The sequence below is a fragment of the Acromyrmex echinatior genome, chromosome 18 (genome assembly GCF_024713525.1).
Source record: "Acromyrmex echinatior isolate Ae372 chromosome 18, ASM2471352v2, whole genome shotgun sequence".
NCBI classification, from domain to species: Eukaryota; Metazoa; Arthropoda; class Insecta; order Hymenoptera; family Formicidae; genus Acromyrmex; species Acromyrmex echinatior.
Genome location: NC_141869.1, coordinates 159,749 through 180,809, shown reverse-complemented (window position 1 = coordinate 180,809; position 21,061 = coordinate 159,749). Strand labels below are relative to the sequence as shown.

The 21,061-nt window shown below is 32.4% G+C and overlaps 1 protein-coding gene across 34 annotated transcripts in view; it reads right to left on the bottom strand.

Annotated features, from left to right (window-relative positions):
- shaker (potassium voltage-gated channel protein Shaker) overlaps window positions 1–21,061 on the bottom strand; it is a 120,780-nt gene that overhangs the window by 33,330 nt on the left and 66,389 nt on the right. For 5 of the 34 annotated variants that reach the window (XM_087415567.1, XM_087415570.1, XM_087415571.1 and 2 more), the window contains one exon: window positions 17,904–18,221. The exons of 24 other annotated variants lie outside the window; for them this stretch is intronic. In XM_087415567.1, coding sequence (XP_087271693.1) covers window positions 17,904–17,983 — 80 coding nt within the window. In that variant the 5' untranslated portion in view covers window positions 17,984–18,221. Of the gene's footprint in view, window positions 1–3,045; window positions 4,535–17,903; window positions 18,222–21,061 lie in introns of those variants that run through there. 5 more of the 34 variants (XR_015548123.1, XR_015548124.1, XR_015548126.1 and 2 more) reach the window with 2 other exon arrangements.

Genomic DNA, 21,061 nt, shown 5'->3' with positions numbered 1-21,061 from the left:
TATAGATGAATTCAAGTACACACGTAAAAAAACGTTGTACACGCATAAATAGAAACAACGAATAAATAGAAAATACAAATAATTTAAATATTCATTTAGATATACACTCTTTTTATTTATTTCTTCAGAAGCTATCGATTTCTTAAATGCATATTTCCATTCTTATTATACATATGTGTTAGTTTTCTTAATAAATTTCTTGAATATGTATTTGTATTCATTGTATCAATCCAAACGGAAAAGATATATCTGTCCTTAAACATGCTTTTTTAACAACTCGAAAGAATTCGTTATCGCAGCAATGAATCGTGTGAAAGGAATCATAGCTACGCATTCCACAGGAATCCTCGGCAAAAGAGAAATGCTTTACTCTTGTCCTAAAAATAGCTAGTCAGAAATGGGAACGTATTTTTAGTAGTGAGTTTAACATCTCGATATTTAACCCTCTTGCCTCTACTAACGTAAATACTCAACCATATGTAAGTTATCATTAAGCATCATGTTTTTATTTATTTTTTTATATTATTTTCTTCTGCTAAGTTCCGCTGGAGTGCTAGCATTTTACCATATGTTCGGTCTAGACATTTCTTCCTTAATTATAAATCAGAAGCCATCATATAATTTATTTCTTAAAATAACAATTGTTATATGTTATTTTCATTTTTACCATTCAAACTGCTTTATATTTCTAATTAAAAAATTATGGATCCATATATATAAAAAATAATTAAATCCTAAATAATTATTTATAGATCAAAACGTGCAGAGGAAAAAAGACAAAAACACGCAAGCGATTATCGGCCATATAATTGTTCAGTTTATTATTAGATCAACTCATTGATCATTTGTTCGTTCTCTTTTGACTTTTTTCTAAAGAAAAATGTTTAAAATAAACGAGTCGCGAGATGCAGAATAATTGTATAAATTGCATTATGAACCGTAAACAAAAGTAAAAGATCACCAAGAAAAATGTTGCTGTTTTTTATCTTTTTATTCCTCTTTTAATTACGTAGTTTCTTTGCAAATTACAAATAAGTGATATTCGAAAATGCATTTTAAAGTGCCATTAATAGAAAGCAAGTTAAGCGCAATACTGCCGGCGATTAAATTTACATCAAATTGATGTTTTAATGATTAATTTTTAGATGTATATCGTAGTAAAATTGCTAATAATTTTCTTAATTCATCAATGATTTCAAGAAATTGCGGATTTATTTAAAGAAAAATATCATATGCTTTCAACATTATTTATGCTCAAAAGCTTAATATTAGCATAGATATATAATGATGACATTGCCGCAATAAATAGTATGACGCAGTCAAAAAGATTCTATTTTACAATATCTATGTTTCATCGATCTTTCAAAGTTCTTTACAAATGCTTGTTTCTACTTTTAATTTATTATCAATTTAATAACAACTTTATATTTTAAATAATATTAATATATTTTACTTATAATTATTTTAATTTTAAAGCTTGGACGTTTCAAATTTCAGAATATAAACTTTGAATTTCAATCAAAAATTATGCATCTTAAAATAATCAATAATGATGTCCAAATTGATGTTAAGAATAACAAAATAAATTGATTATATGATTACATATAACGGCAGGACGAGATGTTCCAGGGAACACATGGCTCTTTTTGTAGAGATAAACAAAAAAAAAACATAAAGATTACATAAAAGTAAAAAAATAACAAAGGACTATAGTGAATCAAGCGTGCCGCAAAATTCCAATGCTCTTCTTTATATATACATATATATGTATATATATATATATATATATGTATATAGTGCACACTATATCTTTTATGAATCTATATTGTTCGCATGCAAATTAACAATCACAACTAACGTCCAAGAATCTCAAAATTCAAAAATTTTAATATTTAATAATTTTTAGATTGATAAATTTATAGATCTAAGAATGCATAGAACCTAAATTTTAATATCGCAAGCGTTTTATTAGAATTTATACTCTTATGAATCACAAAAATTTAAAAAACTCAAATATTTTGTAACTCAACAATTTCTAAACTTAGCATAGCACACTACGGTAATCATTATTAGCGATAATTGGAAAGAGGATATTTTCATTTTCCATTATCTTTATACATATTTAAATGACCTGCTGTCTATCGTTACACCATAGTTTAGCCTTACGTCTGCTTGTATCACTGTGCAGCAGCTTTTTCAAGATTTTATTTACCAGAGATTGTAATTCAATATATATATATATAGTATATATAAAATCAAGAGATTAAACTTCCTTATTTTAGACACAACTGAAGAATAAGTCACAGTTTATGCCGACTAACAAGAATATATCCAACTATCATTATCGCTATGTATATTCAAATGATCTGTCATCTATAATCGATAACATTTTTATCACATTTTAGTCTTATGTCGACTTTCGCTACTGAATGCGGCCGCTCGGCTCGGCCTACCTCGTGTCGCCGTGTTCCTCCGCACCATTCCGGTGGGGGCGTAGGTCCTGCCTCGGTTTGAGGACAGGGGTCAGCCCCCATTTCTCGATGAACTCGATGCGGGAAATCTTGGCGCTTCGCGGCGGTTACGAGAGGGGGCGAGTCCCCCTCCCGAGCCCCATGCCACCGGAGAGCGGTGCACCCCCGCACAACACGCACCCTTCGATGGTCCCACCCCGCCACCCTCGCCGCTCGTCTCCACTCTTCTTTGTTCTTGCTCACACTATCTCCTACTCCTTCTTCTATACACACACTTCCTCGAGTCGTTCACTTCTTCTCATTGCAATCCTTTTTTTTCCCTCAATCTCTCTATCACGGATATCACTTTATATTACGAAAATATTATCTTACACGGGATCACCAAATTATCGAGATCACCAATGATCACTTATGATCAGGTAGTTAGCGGCGGCAGCGCAGAATGCACGACCAAAATGGCTGCTGCTCCTGCTGTTGACTTTGTATATTCCCTTCTCTTCGAGCCTTTTCTTTTATTTCCTCTTTTTTTTATCGCTTATCAACCGTTCTTTCTCCTTTTCCGTCTTCCTCTCTCTTTCTCCTGATTACTTCGTGTTCGATCTCTTTTTTCCGCTCTTCCAATTAGCCACCGAGAGTCTTTCGTCTCGGTTTTTCCCACCCTTATCGTATCTTGCACCCTGCTCCGAAAGAAGATTCCGATGCGGGAAAACGCGTAGCGGGGCGAGGTAAAGGATGCTTTTCAAGATTAACTGATGTTGATGTCTTGACACATTTCACCGATCATTGTCGATCACTGACGTTCGATGATGGTGAGGACCAGCTGCAGGAAATGAAATGGGACGTACAACGGACCGTCCGTCCAACTCGCCTCATCAGATTAATCATCGTTAATTCGTCAGGAGAGCGTCTTCTCTCGGAATGACGACAACGCCTTTCCGGAGTCTCACTTCACTGCACCTCGTATTCTTAAGCGATTGCACTCTCAGCACCGTCGCCAACCGAAGAGGCCGCGACTTCGTTCGCGCACGCACTTCTCCGCGAAACTGGCACTCGTGCGCGCTGGCACCACCGTTCGTTCGTTCGTCCGTCCGTCCATCCGTCCGTCCGCCCGTCCGTTCGTCTGTCCGTCCGTGCGTCCGTCCACCCGCGGTTCGGGCTCTGCTCGCTCTTCCTCTCGCGCACGTCGTATGGCGCTTATGTTCGTGTCTCTCGCGTATATCTACAGCCGCTGCGAGGAGCGTCCGAGGGGAGGCTAGCTCTGTTCTAGCTATTGTTCTCTCAACTTCAGTCCACTTTTGCGCTATGCCAACGAGAACTCGTCTGAAGATACCAGTTACCACGTACCTACCGAGCTTCCTATTCCGTGCCTCTCACCTCTCTGAGTGTTTCTCTCTCTCTCTCTCTCTCTCTCTCTCTCTCTCTCTCTCTCTCTCTCTCTCCTCCCCCCTCTCCCTCCTCTTCTTCCGCCGTAACTAGACAGAGGTGGTAGAGGTCGTCGGTGGTGGGAGCACGACGCATAGGGGAGTATCGCGAATCGAAGACAGAACCGACTCGCTTCCGCCGTGCCTTCTTCCTCGTCTCGCGCGCACTTCGCTTACTGGAGCGGCCAGAAAGCTGCGCGCGTCCCCTTGCGCGAGGATGTCCTCTTCCTTTCACCACCCCACGTTTGGCTACCTCTGTCACTCCCTCTCGTGCAAACCCTTCTCTTTCTCTTCTATTCACCCTATCCGGAATTGCACATCCCTGTGTTCGACCATGCCTTGTCATACCACGCTATGCCATGCCACACGCCACACTCTACACTGCACAGAACTGTGTTTTCATCGATGTCTCATTCGTCCTGATCATCAAGTCTAGCGTGCAACCGCAAACGCGTATTTTCATGCATATGAGCTTCCGTTTAAGCGTATCTTCAGTTTTTTTTATGTCTTTCTTTTCAACGTATTCTTAACTTTTTTTTATTTCATTTCACTATGAATTTTCTTGAGTTGTCCTCTAATTATTCTTCATTCTGTTTTTTTTCTATATTTTCTAAACTATTGTGTTTTTCTTCATCCCGATTACTATTAATTGAAAATACATATTACAAAGTACACATTATTTATGATGTAACTACTTATTATTGTTGAGTTAGAATCATATAACAAGATTCATAAAATAATTAACTATTTTTTATAATGGATGTGATATGTTGGTTAAATATAAGTAATATTTAAGTAATATACTGCACCATTCAGCGATATTTTATAGTAATATGGTTATGTATTTTTTAATATGTGTTTTTTATCAAGAAATTCTTCTTAAGTAAAGTACCGATTAATTTATCAGATAGATAAAATCTTTCTCCTATTTACGTATTTCAATTGGTATCAAAATAAGTCGAAAAGAGAATTGAAAAGTAATAATACTTGGCTAATTCTAAAACAATTATATTGCTACAATATGTTTACTTTTATCATCGTCTGACTTATCGGATAAAAACCAAGACCAATGCACTAATACATGGTTAAAGAGACAAATAAAGTCCAGCACATATATATATATATATATATATATATATATAATATATATATACATATATTCAGATATCTTTAAGATTTAATAAAAATATATCTGTTTACTTCTGCAAATCATTTTCATTCGTACAGACAACAGATTTTAGTTCACCTAACGATCTGTCTAACATAATTTCACCTCAAGAAAGCCTGAAGTTTTAACTATCTGACCGAGGAGATCAATGGTTGTTGCGTAATCACTGGGTAGCGAGGTGCATCCCATCTCAGTCCAGTATGTTCTTTCAATCTACCCCGCACCCCTAGGTTTCTACTCTACTCCCCCCTCTGCGGATAAGGCAGACCGCTCGTCGCAGAGGATGAGAGAAGGTTAACACGCTGCGAAAAAAGTGGGTGGTGTTTGCGCGGGTAAAAGAGGCAATGAAGAAAGAAGATAGGAAGGGATGATGACAAATCGAGGGCAAACAGGGTCTCGTACCGATGAATACGATATCGAGAGACGACCGTTTTCATTGTCGTCGTCATTGACAACTACTGACAACTACTAACTATACTAATTGATCTTATATTGAGGACTATTGAAATATACTGTATTTATCATCGAATCAAGAATTCATTATTTTATCTTTCAGAGCATTACGCAAATTTAATAAATGCTGATCTACTGACGCTCGCCGAGTTGCTCCGTTCCACGATCTGGCGTATCTCCTTCCGTGACTCATATACTAGCTAGCAAGCAACGAAGCGACCTACATTCATTGACTAATGTACCATTTCGCATAGACGAAAGCTTCGTGAAAGTTTCCTTCCATGGCTTCTACACACAATTCCCGGAGTGAAAGAAAATAATAGTCGTATGTGGCAGTTGCAACGTAACAACATTGATCTTTCCCCTACTCTCTTATTTCCTACTCTATTTTTCTCTTCCTTTGCTCTCTTTTTCTCTTCTTCCCCTTTTCTTTTCTTTCTTTATATTCTTTTTCCTCTCATCTTCCTTCTCTCTATGATCGTCTCTTTTATTTCTTCCAAAAAGCAGAAAAAAGAAAAGAAAAAAATAAAATACAAATACATAAAAAATTAAATCGTTTTATATAATGAAAAATGAAATCATATAGTCAATGTTAATTCAATATTTCTTTTTTTAATTTTCTAATTCGCTTGTATCATAATCCTTATTTCTATACAAGTAATTTGATTACATTTGATACCAATATCTTTTGCTCTTTCTCTGCGCTTACATATGTTTTATCCTCATTCATTTTATCAATCCTCCTCTCTCCTCTCTTTTTTATGCTCCATTCTTTTTATCAATAATGTTATTATCAGTAACAAATCTTATTTCTTGCTTTCTTTCTCTTATTGTATTAATTACGCAATTTTGGTTACATAAGACTACTTTTCCTTCTCTTTATCGTGCTGCCTTTCTCATATCTTCTTTTCTCAATTTTCTGATCTACATCTCATTTCTCTATTTGTCCTCTCTCTGTTTTGTCGGATCTCTTCTCATTGCACTAACCGCACGCAATCAATACATCCCCTTCCATATCTCGTACCCCTACTTTGAACCTCCATTTCAACCACTACCCTTGATTCTGACCCACCAATCTCACAACGCTATTGCTCTTATTACATCTACAGCTCTTCTTCTCTCTTTCATTCTATTTTTTTTAATTCTTAGCACACTTTTAACACGTGTACAATTTCATTAATATATGAAAAATTGTGAAAAAGTAAGATAAAACTATGCTCATTTTCTTTTTTCTATATCTTTATCTTCTTTATATCTTTCTGTTTTCTTTTCCATCTATAATTCTTTTCTTCAAAATTCCCACGAGTCTCTCCAATTTATTGCAGAATATTCCTTTTTATCATTCTTTTCTCAATCGTCCTTCATCATAATGATCGAATCATTTGATTCAATAAAGGCCACTGTAAAGTCAAGGTCAATCGTGTTTATCGTGAACACATGTCGGATTATAAATACAGTCGTACTACTTAAACAGCAGTAGTATGACTGTACTATCAAAAAATAGTAGTAACTTATTATCAATACAGCTGAGAAAGATAAATATAAACCAATCTACCAGAATGAAAAGATTATTAATAAACTCTTAGTTTCATATTGTATCTCTGTAAGAATAAAATGCAAATCTAATTATAAATAATATATCTATTTAAGTAATATACCTTATTATTTATTAATTTTGTCTGTCTTTCATTTTTTTCTTTTTTTTTGCTTTACAATGAAAATCAAATTCACAATACTATGTAAACGGAAATCACATCAAAAAGGAAAAAAGCGCCACGCGGCATTTATCACGAATAAACTTTTCTGAAAAGTTTTCTTGCGTGCGTTGTGATAATTTGTAAGTTCTATACTAAGTGAGCTAAAATCGTTTCAAAGTAGAACGTTTTATAGAAACATAGTGAAATGAATAAAACTATGATGTGACGATCAAATCATTATACTTATTAATGCAAATCAGCACAATTGAATTATTATAATATCAAAAAAGAGCTAATTTAATAAATTCTTGACTATGTATGCTGTTATATTCGTCTAATGATGGCTAATAAAAATTACAGCATGCATAATTAAATAATCGATTGGAAACAAATAATTCAAACTTTGTTTACTCAGTCGAACATTATTAATTATGAAACGCTAGGGAAAAGAACGGAAAGACTCGAACAGAAAGTCCTTTGTGAAAAACATCAACGTCAACTTTGAATTAAAAAAGCAGCACATTTATTTGAGAATAACGAGAGATTGTGTAGAAATTAATTTTCCTTCCCGTTCATGCACACGGGAAAATTAAAAGAGTTGACTAAAAGGAGAAGGCACATGGATTTCTATTGCTTTTTCTGCTTCTACTTTTACTTTGAATTCTTAATTTGTGATTACATAACAAAACCTTAAAAAATTCGATATATTTCACAAGGAGAATGTAAATTTTTGTGGACAAAATTAAGAAAATAAACTAAATCAAACGCAAACTTGTATTAATTTCATTATTATTATTAATAACAATTAAAATAATATATGATTTATCAATTATATTAATATTAATTAGAACAGTTAGCAAATAATACATATGTGGATAATTTCTGTCTTGTTAACATTTGCGAAAAGTTGTTCGTATTTTTAAATTCTGAATCGATATGTTCATAGTTGGTTTTTATATTTAAAACCATTATAAGTACAATCTTAAGTATATCTAATTACAGAACTGTATATATTACCAGCTTAAACCTTACACACATTTTTATAGGGGCACGTTTTTTCTAGACGGATTTTTAATAATATTTATATTTATATGTACAATATAAATATAAAATTAATTAATTTTCTTAATCATATTATATGGTTAAACTTTATCTTTATTATTTATCTAATTAATGTATATCAAATTATGCACATTTTAACGTAATTTGTGCATTTATTAATAAATATTTTGCGTAATATTGTAATATTGTTAATCATTATTTATGATTAAGTAATAATTTTATACAAGTAATATATAATTACTTATTATTAGTTATTAATTTTGCCTATGTTTTTTGTTTGTTCCTTTTCATGTTTTTTTCTGCGTTTATTAATCAACGTTCATCTTTAATCCATACAGTCATGTCATAGATCAAATTACGCTATTATTCACACTTAAAGTTCACTTTAGACAAACTATAATTTGCGTCAGACTTTAGAATAGAAATATGACGCATTTCTATTTGTAATATTATATGTTATGTCGTGATGTATGTGTGCGTATAAATTAATATAAATATATTTTATAGTTCTATATGTTTCAATTCTTCAATTATTTTGGAAAATATTTGGAAGATATATACTAAATATAATTATAAATATTCTTCTTACTTTACATTTTTCATGAATGCAAAAAAACGGAGCAATCTATTGTAACGCACTGACAAAATTCGCGGTCGAAACTTAAGATATGCCGATAAATATCTGCGTATTTGGGCCACCGGAACATGATCTGCAACGCGACGTGGAGTTGAGCCAACATCGTGTGGATTGCGGAATTTCGTCCAGGCCATTTCGTCCCAAAAGTGTACAGAAAAAATTATGGAGTTCACACAACCAGAAATATTTTGTAAACAATATAACTAGATCATTCTAATTATCTTTGTGTAATAGGTATGTGTATGATTGAAATGACTTATTTACTTTGATGTGTCAACTATACTCATTGCAGTTACGCATGATCTGGTTGTGATAAACAAAACTTGGTTAAGGGATCATTTACCACAGATAAGCTGTTTATCCGTATAATTGCGTCAATTGTGATGCCATGCTGCAAAGCATAGTGAAATTAGATAAGGTGATTTCCGAATAATATAGTAGCAAAAAAATAGCATTTAGGCATTTAAAATAAGTACTAGCGCGATTTTCATTTTTCTACAATGTAAAGTGTATAATGTGTAAAAAGAATATTTTGCATTTTACTTAATAATAATTTTAGTTGATACGACAAATATAAAAAATTATATATATATACATTTTTCATATTTTATTATGCATCAATTAAAATTATTATTAATATTAGGTGTAGTAAAAAGAAATCCATTATTTTTCCAATAGATGGCTCACGCGTAGACGAGATACAGATTACTAAAGCCATCTATTGCAAAAATAATGGATTTCTTTTTACTACACCTAATATATAAATATAAATATATATTTATATATATAATGTACATATATTTGAAATAATAAAATAACATAAATAATATTTTATACATGTATGAAAAATATTTACTTTTCATATTAATTAAAATGAATTAAGTAAAACATTCTTTAAAACTGCATTTAGGAACCAAAATGCGCAGTCGCCATTATTTTGGTACTGCGTATCTTTAGGAATATAACATCTTATTTAAGTCCATAATTATAAAGCAATAATTTCAGAAAGCAAAAGTGACTCGCCATACGATTAAAAATGTGTACGTGTGAAGCGGTCATTAAACTAAACATACAAGATACATTCGTCGCAAAAAACCTATTTTCAAAACTTAATATTATAAATACAAAAAATTATCCTAACTCTCTTCTCGTTTAAAATCTAATTCCATTTGATACAAAAGTGTCTAGACAAACTTCCTACTAAAACACTCTAGCTCTAAAAATGGAACAATAACTCGTGGCAGACAAAGATTCACTATTAAGGATCGTTTACGTTAAGATAATGAGGAAAGACGTGTATCATTGGTGATTGAGACTCGATGATTGATCTCAATAAGAGCTCCTCTAGTGATAAGAGTGTCGGAGAGAGCCATATTCTAAGCAACAGGAGGTTAAATGAGCTGGAGATAATACGAACAATTATGACTCTGTTGTGCGATAATACATTTGACGTTACGTTCATTATAACACAGCACTAATAAAATAGAGTATAAAATAATTTATACTCAATACAACCTCTTTTTTATTTTTTCCGCTACCTTATTATATTCTGTATTACATAGTAAATCTCTATTACAAGACACAAATCCTTAATATGTATTTTATGTATTATATTACAACACATCCAACAAAAATTAATCCAAATTTTTCGCGCAACATCCGAATGATTGTAACAGTTCGACAATGACGAGCCTGGATCAGGGTCATTCTGGACGTTTCATTGATGCCGTGTGGCGTATTCATATGGTAACTAGAGTTAACCGCTCCCATCGAGACCGTGAGAAGTAGAGAAGCTGACCTAGATAACTGTGCCTGCGACCTGGTTTGTCCCATCTTTGCCGAAGCTGGTGAATGGATCCGACATGACGCACACACCACTTCATGGACTCTCTTCCTCCCTCCTTTCCTTCCTCCCCTCTCTTTCTCTCTCTCACCCCTTCTTTCTATCTCACACGCATACACGTGTACCTAGTTCTCTTCTCTCAATCCATAACGTTATTTCCTTATATAACGACAGAGAGATCCACATAAGAGGCCTTCCTCAACGTAACTGCTGCAGCTATGTTCTAGTGCCATCATTGATTCACGTTCCTTAGCAATCACGACTATGTTCACCACACTATACGTTGTTATAATAGTGTAATTATTGACGTTCTGTCAGTGTCCCTCATTAATTGATCATGAATTAATAACTAAAATTAAGTCCTAAAAGAGGTTTAATTAAAAAGATTTAAATAAAAATCATTTTATAAATGGATAAACCTACGATATACATTTTATGCATTACTTTGCCTGATCAATTTTACCTATCTAATTTTGTTTAAATTTTCTATTTGCTTATCCATGTCTTTTTATTTTTTTACAATTCTTATAATAAAAAAAATTCTCTTTATGACATGCAATCGTACCTATTATTACCTATTATTAATATGTTTACATCGACATTAAAAATCTATAAACATTATTTTAAACAATAAATATTCAAAGAACAGTAAATCCTGAGATAATCAATGTTATCAATAGAAAAACTGAAATAAAAAATATCTTCTGCATGCTGTAAAAAAAAGAAAAAAAAATAGGAAACATGTAATTCATGAAATTAAATGGCGCTTGGTGGATTTCATATCGCGAATACGGTCGTATTTCGCATTCGGTAGATGACGTCATTGGCGTGTCGTGCGAACTGGTATAATGACACGTGTCGAATTACTACTCGTTCTCACAGTGAAAAATTGCTAAGTCTTTTAACCTTGCAGAATAGACAAATGTCAATTTGACTTAATTACGTTAAATAATATATATTCTTTACACCAATTTAAATATCTCAAGTTTCAAGCCGCATACTGAAATTCTTTAGAAACAAAATGTACCTAATTTCTTTTTCAACACATTGCCGAATTACAGAATATTATGGTAATTATACTTCGAATAATCGCACAGATAAATTCTAAAATGCGATCTAATCACAACAGATGATTCTATCCTTATATTCATAAGCTCCTATTTTCGTCTCATTCTTTTGCAATAATTAAACTTATAACTTGTTATAATACCATTATACCGAACGTTATTACAGATATTCGTCACGGAGAGCAAACATTTGCATTGCACACATGTATTTATAATTATTTTTTGAAAAAACTTAAGGAAGAATTTATTTAAAATATATGTATACGAGAGCAAATCAATAAGTACCCGTGTTTCAAGACAGGCGATGTTGCTGATGCAAGTTAGTATTACCATCGTGTACTACCATCTTTTAAACGACGCCATACAAAATTTCAGAATGATTCATGTAATAGTCTTGATTTGACAGCAATTCGTAGTGAACGTATTTGATGTTTTCCGATACAATGGAAAAAGAGCAATCGATCTGTGATTCGTTTCTTATTTTTGGATGGAAAAACGTGCGAAGAAATAAAAACGAAGTTGAATGCTGTCTATGGGAACTCTTCACCATCTATGATATGATAACCGTCAGATATTGCTTCAACGAATTCAAACGTGATCGTTCGTCTGTTTTTGATGAGGAGAGCCCAGGTTGCCCGGCAGACATGGTTACTGAGGAAATCGTTGAAAAAGTCCACGACATGATTCTCGCTGATCGCCGAACAAAAGTGCATGAAGTAGCAGAGGCCGTAGACCTGTCGTACGGAACGGCATTCAGTATTTTGCATGATAACTTGGGAATGAAAAAGCTGTCAGTCCGATGGGTGCTGCAATTGCTCACGGTGAACAACAAGCGATTATCAATTTCAAAGCATGGTCGAATTGCTGCCGCATCCACCGTACTCTCCGAATTTAGCCCCCTATGATTTCTTCTTGTTTTCAAACTTGAAAAAATGGCTCGGTGGAAAGAAATTCACGTCGAATGAGGAGGTCATTGCCGAAACAGAGGCCTATTTTACAAAGTTCGACAAATCGTATTTTTCTGAGAGGTTAAAAAAATGGCAGAAACGTTGGGAAAAGTGTATCCTCCTAAAAGGGGATTACATTGAAAAATAAAAAAAATTTTTGTGAAAAGTTTGCGTCTTCATTACTAACACGGGTACTTATTGATTTGTCCTCGTATATTAATCTAATATTTAACTCTAAACATAATGGACCTTCTTTATATTTATTTAAGAAAATATTTTCGATTAAAATGAACATTATTAGGTGTTGGAATTAATTCGTAGCGTTTTACAAGTGATGGGAAGTACTTTCATTAATGTATTTTTTAATGCTCATGTGAAATAAATAACATTCTTTCATTAAAAAACGCTACGAATTAATTCCAACACCTAATATATAAAACAATTTCTAGAATCGAAAAGCATTTTATAAAGAACTAAACTATCCTTATACTCCTCATTTAGTGCTAAATGTAGTTTTATTTAATAACATGTGAGAAAGCAAAACATAAAAACAGTAGAATTAGAGAATCAAATTTAATAAATAGAATACTTTATTTACAATTATCTTTTATTATCTTTTATTATTATACATTATTTTCTCTAATTTCTATGAGATTAGAAATATGAGAGATTATGACGCAAAATTATTTATTACATATTTTGCTTTGTAAAAAATGATTCTTTCGTATTTTTTTTATTTCGAGATGGCATTTTTCAAAATTTTGTAAGCACATTAGAATAATCAAAACAAAACACTCTCGATCATTTCACTCCTATTTCTCTAATATCAAAATTATATATATATATATATATATATATTAGGTGTTGGAATTAATTCGTAGCGTTTTTTAAATGAAAGAATGTTATTTATTTCACATGAGCATTAAAAAATACATTAATGAAAGTACTTCCCATCACTTCCCATCTCTTGTAAAACGCTACGAATTAATTCCAACACCTAATATATATATATATATATTCATATATGATTTTCCAACGATATGTTTTTTTTGTTATCAAGATATGTTCAAAAATTTCGCATTTTAGTTCCGCATTCGATCAATAGGTAGATATAAAGATCTCCATAATAATAAGTAAGGGATGATAATAATATAAACAAAAGGTGCAACTGCGCGAACTTTTTCCACCTCGCCATTAAGGGTAACTTTATTCACTGTTTTACTACGAGATGGCGACAACTACTGATCAATTTTCGCCGCTCTTATCGACTTTACTGCATCAAGTTCTGTGTCACACGTTATGTAGGCTGATTGTAAAGTTGTTTCGGTACAAAATATGATAAAAAAAAAGTTGCCCGATCATCGAGATCAATTCTCGCACTTGGTAAGAATTAAATCTTTAAAAATATACTGCAAGTTTTTCTTAAAATGTATTAAATCTACCAAAACCTTTTTCAAAGAAAAAATCGAAACTGTATCAGAATTATCTGACAAATTTTATGAATATTGAAATTAAAATTAATTTACAGATTTCAATTTCTTTATTCTTTTCGCACATATTTTATTTTACCAAATTCTGATGTTAAATAAAAATAAATATTAAAATCAGATGAAATCAGACGTTAGCGAAATCGGGCGCTGATGTCCGCGATTTCCGATGAATTTGCCGAGCAAACTTCAACCGGATATTACTAGGAAGTGGAAGCGTACTGTGTAAATATGAGTCTGACGAGTGTACAAACAAGCGAGTGTTATTTTTTCGAAACGCATAGAGCTAAAGAGAAAGTAAGATAAAATATATCCGCTTTTTAGTTATAATTGGAGGCTTGAAAATCAAAATATAATATATATAAATTCATGTTATAAAACAATTGAATATGCTAAAAAAAACATAAAATTTATATTTTACGTAACTTGGATAATATTTTATCGAAAATAGAACTAACAAATTCACTTTGTTGAGTTTAACTAATACATAGTACTAATATTTGTTTCACTTATATTTGTGAAACTTGGATAAATTGATTAATAAAAAAAATACATTCATAATATATTTTTAACAAATTTTACTTTTTTTCTAACAAAAATGCAAAAATGATACTTTCTCTTATTAGTTAAAAATAATCTTATATATTTTGTGTGTGTGTGTGTGTGTGTGCGCGCGCACGCGCGTGTGTGTGTGTGTTAGTGCTAATTGAAATCATCTTTCATAATATATAAATGTAAAATTGCGCGAAACAGATTTATGAGTGATATAATTATTTAGTGTTTCCTACAAACAGTAAGTTAGAACTCTGAATGATAGCTATCAATTCTAAAAAAGAATATTTTATTTTTGTAATGTTCCGTATGAATATACATTCGGAGGTCAATGCAGTTATATGTGATGTTGTTACAGGACAAGAGGTGGGAATAGACAAGCAGGAACAGAAAACGAAGATGCATACAGATATGGAAAATATATCGCAAATAACTGTGCCTCAACATGGATCGATGCATATTCCAATCACACAGGCGAGAGGGAGGGCTGTATGTGTTTGCCTTACTGTTTGTCCTACGAATGGTATATATAAAACATTTCAAACAAGTAACGTACAAATAATATCATTTATCCAAAAAAGAGACTTTCATCATGATTGAAAAATTAAAAATTCGAAGATCATAAAAATACAATATTTGGAAAACTCATTATTTAAAAAGTATGCCGCTTAAGTTATTTAATCAAACAACGTGTTCCATAGATGACGATCATTTTTTTCTCTCTAAAATCAACATCCTTCATTTCCTTTCATTTTCCTCCAAAAATAAATAACTGCCACAAATTGTAATATTATAATGCCTCTTGGAATATAACGGCAAGGCAATTTGTATTTCCTGAATGACAAGTTGCACGGCAGCAGGTGCATTTGGCAGTCTGGACATCTATTTTTTAATCGACCTCGATCGTTCATATCTTTTTTCTTTTTTTTCCAACCGCATGTGAGAAATGTAATCTTGAGAGACAGAAAGCAGAGGCAATTTTAAAAGTTTGTAGACTGCATATTCAGCGCTAACTTTAGTGATTACTGTTCATTTTATCAGAATAACCCCATCTTTGGCTATTGTATGGTATTACCTACGGAGATAAGGTATCAAATGAAAAAGAAAGTATTCGCGCGATATTTTTGTCAATATTGAAAAATCAACAAACAAGTCAGGAATAAGATAAAAAGTCATACATTTTCAAAGATGCAAAAATTCCAATTCAGGGATATTTAATGATAACTATATCGGATTGGAAACAAAAACTTAAAATTACGAATAATTTCAATGAATCACAAACATTTTTTTAAATAGAATATAATGCGAATATTTAATATTTGCAGTTTATGTAACATTGTATTGTAACTTATACTACCGTAACGAGTTCATATTTATGTCTTGCATGTATCCGAAGGCCACTCAATTTAATATCGGAAATCGATTATCTAACTGATGGGACAATTGCCGTAATCTTGTGTGCGTAAAGATCTTAATCCGTTATTGTCTTTCTTTTTTCTTTGTCTTTCTATTGTCGAAATATAGTCAAGATTTATATAGCTATTATGGATAATATATATTGTTATAAATAAATTTTATACATATAAAAACAATTGGATTAAACTATATTGATACGAATTAATTACTAAATGGTTGTGTACACTGTATACACTGCGTACTTTCAGTCAAGTGTTACTTCGTTCCTATATTCATATATTTAAGAATTGTTCCATTTATCCTCAAGGAATTATGTCTGTATAAATAGACCACCCACTGCTTCCGTTACATTTGTGTTTACTATTCGCGTCGTGCGTCGATTTAATTATCGCCGAGAGTCCAAACTCACTGCAGTACAATAAATCCTCTTTCTTTTTCGAAAACAAGAAACATGACCTTTATGATCTGGTACTTTAACAACATTTTGGCAATGTTATGCTGAGAATTCTGCTAAAAACTATTTTCTCTCATGTCAAATAATAATAATTTCGAATTTTCTTTTATTGCTTAAAATGTCAAATAAAATACTAATAAACTATTGCTTTCATGTTTCTTAAATATTAAATATTATTTCAACAAATATTAACATGATAAAATTTCAAATATTATAATGCAAATAATACAATAGTTATAATAAATGTCCACATTGGCTATTGTCGGTCAATATGACTTCTCTTATACTGTTTTCTGAGTTTTCTTGCAGTAAAGTACGGAGCAAGAACTGTGCGCAAGATATGAGTTTCATATATTTATAACAGCGGCTATATTTGTTGCGGTCTTTAAGGTAAAGCGCGCAAATGACGTCCGCACGGTGCAACAACGGCAGAAGTTTTCTTCCCGGCGCGAGATGAATTCTTAAACGCGGTACCTACCGTCCTACGTTGACGCAGTTGAGGTGAGGGTGCGCCAAAGGGGTGCCTATATTTATAGATCTTCGTTCGGGTATGCCCGTACAAGCTCTAGGCCTTTACTTATTGAAAGAAAAATCTCCATTTCTCTCATCCATATTACTCGAACGCCTGAATTTTTTTTTAATTCTTAGTGGATATTTCAATATTAGAGTCATGTCGTCTATAACCAATGAAACAAATTCACTATGATGATAGATATAAAAATATTTATGTAAGAAAGAAAAAAATGTTAAATTTGATATATACAGAGTGAAATAAGGTAACAACAGCATTGGGAGCGTAGAATGGATCAAGAAGAACAAAAAAGTTTTATATCATTTTGAGATATTTGCTGTAGTTTTCGAATTAAAAAAGGAAACGTATAAGCCAATGTGCGTTGAAACCGCGTTGCGTAAATTCGTAGCACGGCCCATCGCGCCTCATTCGATAGCGGCGGCGGTAGCTCGCTGCCGAGAGTGAATCGCGATGGACCGTGCTACAAATTTGCGCAACGCGGCTTGAATGCACATTGGCTTACACATTTCCTTTTTTAATTCGAAAACTACAGCAAATATCTCAAAATAGTATCAGACTTTTTTATTCCCCTTGACCCATTCTACGCCCCCAATGCGGCTCCTACCTTATGTCTGAAACATCCTGTGTGTGTATGTGTGTGTGTATATATAGAGCTATTCTCTTTGTAATTACTGTCGTGCCTTTTCTAAAACTCACATTTGGTCACGTTGTCGATGATCGGAGTGTCTGATGTGTCGATCTTCTGAAATGCCATAAATGCCAGCTACCGCGGCCATATCTTAGTCTCCACGTGCGTTGGCAATCTAGAGAACCTTATCAGGTTCATAATCTTCCTGTTGGACGCCGTTATGAGCGCCGATTCCCATCCAGCATCATTATGCACTAAATGCTTCGATTGTATAAATATCTTTATTTTTGGGACGGATATATAAGAGCAATCGCTCGCGACGTGACGAACGATATACGCACTTCCATAAACGACGAATCCAAATTTCACCTAATTTAAATTCTAAACTAAGATTCGCATTAATATAGCTTTATATCAAGCAAAGGTTTAATATAAGAATTCTCAAATTAAGTGACAACCTAATTATTCCTTATTTATCTTTGAGAGAATCCACCAGCAATTTTCTTAAATTTTCTTTGTTGGTTTTAATTCAGAAATTTAAAAAATCAAAAAAAGTCTAAAAAGATACACAAAATCAAAACTTATTCTTATTTGTACGTTTGTTAATTTATTCGGATGTATAGTGACATATTGATAATATTACGTGATCTACATTTGTCGAGGCCGTTTTATTAAACTTTATTGCTAAGCATTATTTTAATTATAAGTAGAGTTGAAAGTTTCTATCCAAGTTTCTGTCCTGCTTTGGATTATAATCAACAGAAACAGAGAACGTAAAGAAGCGTGCAACAAAAATTGAGATAAGGAAATGTTTTCGAAAATTTCATTGTCATTAAATAGAAACAGATAATAAACAGGATATATAATAATAAATAAAAACGAGATATAATATAATAGAAAGTATTGATCATTTTTCTTTATAAAATAAGTAATAGATTTATTGTAAGCTAAAATTTTAGCTTGAAATTTTAGTTTACAATGTTATAATGTTACAGGTCGGGTACTATAAAAAACAGTTAAAACTATTCGATTTTTCCATCACCAGCTATTCCATTTCGTCAAAAGCAATTGCGAGTAATGTCAATATGAAAACGACAGGAAACCGAACGCAAATGGACGTTCGCAATTCGGACGTATGTATTCGGATGATTTTACGATGCTACTTGCTTCTTTTTGTAGCAACAATGTGAATTTTCATCGATCGACTTTAGTCACAAAAGCGCGCCATCCTCGATACGATAAAACAATTTTATCATATCGTCTAAAAGCATCATAATTTTTTCATTGTCCAGACGAAATATCTTCATTCATAGGGATGTAACTAAAACGTTTTCATGCGATTTGTAAATGGATAAAATAATCCATACTTAAATTTAAAAAACGATAAATTTATTATCCTATATTTCATCAATTTAACGTATTGAGAGAATTAAACAAAATTATTAGGTGTTGGAATTAATTCGTAGCGTTTTACAAGTGATGGGAAGTACTTTCATTAATGTATTTTTTAATGCTCATGTGAAATAAATAACATTCTTTCATTAAAAAACGCTACGAATTAATTCCAACACCTAATAGATTAAATAAATTATAATTATATAATTAAATAAATAAAATATTTCGTTCAGAATACGGCAGCGAAAAATTGATTATCGATGCGTTAATGAGAGTCAATTGCTGAACACTTACGATTAAATCAACTTTGATCGTAGGTACAACGGCACGTAAGTTATGCCATTGTGCGTCCATATACACGTGGTTCGATCGGCCGTGACACATTTTTATCGTCAGCGCGCTTGTACTCGCGGAAATTGTAGAGTTGCGATGCCGATGTCGCGACTGATTGACGGCGAAATTGCAATCGGTTACCTCGAGCAGAGCAAAGAACAAGAAAGCAAGCTTTTTTAACTTTTCCTTAACTCGAGAAGCATATTGTACGTCCATTTATAGAGCGTACCAACACACACTTTAACATACGTTTCATCCGAATTCAACTTTGACAGCCGACATCTTAATAAAAATATTAATAGATATCAATATAGCTTACAACAATTACGAGAGAATAAAAATGAAGGATCATGCACCATTAAAAAAATTGTCTTAAGAAGATTGAATGAGCAAATGCGTAGGCACATACTGCCGTGTTTATCGTTGGCATCAAATTAGCGCATATAAAGCGCTTGAGTACAAGATGCAATTAACTGATTCACATCACTGAATTGCAAAGTACACTACATACGACAAATAGAAGCGACGAACAGAAGCATTCTTGTCAATCGCACATGCTCTGAAGAATCCGAATGCTCGAAAAACAAAAGGCAAACATCGAAGAGAAGATACTTTTCGCTTTGAAAGAAAATTCTATATGATGTTTCATTTAAATCGATATATGTAAATATCTTCGAAACTATTGATAACATTGAAATATATTTCAAGCAAAAGCGGTTGAATTTTGAAAAGAATTTAATCTGATGTCAATAGATTTCTTTTTGTAGAAGCTGTAAAGGAAACAATTTTGTTTTTTAAATATTAGGTGTTGGAATTAATTCGTAGCGTTTTACAAGTGATGGGAAGTACTTTCATTAATGTATTTTTTAATGCTCATGTGAAATAAATAACATAACAATATTCTTTCATTAAAAAACGCTACGAATTAATTCCAACACCTAATAAAATGAAATACTTTATGTAAATGTATTTTCGATCAATTTTTAAATAAAATACTCTGTACACATATGACAAAATAAAAAATATTCATTGTAATTATAAAATATACAGAGAAAATCGTTTCATTAAGTATTTAGTATTTACAATCTTTTCTTCTTTCAACATACAAAAAGAGATTCATTATTTAGTTCGGAAATTATTATCAATATTTTGAATGGAAGGAAAGAATATTCGATTCCATATATACTATGTAGAAAGACGAATGATGGGAATTCAGTAAAGTGAATTAACTGTGTCTCATTATCATTTTCTAACAAATTACGCGACGCTGCGCTAATTCGTATGCAACAATGAGACAAACAATGCGCATATTACAATCTCTTTACGCAGATTCGAGCTAATTTGCGATGTGAATAACAATCGCTTTCTTTTATTTTCCGATTTGATGAACTGAAACTGCAATTATGTCGTCGTTGTAATTTATACATCAATCAATGATGGACTTTGCTATCGACCGCGAATTCTGGCCGCTGAAAGTTAATAAATAATTAACGGAGCA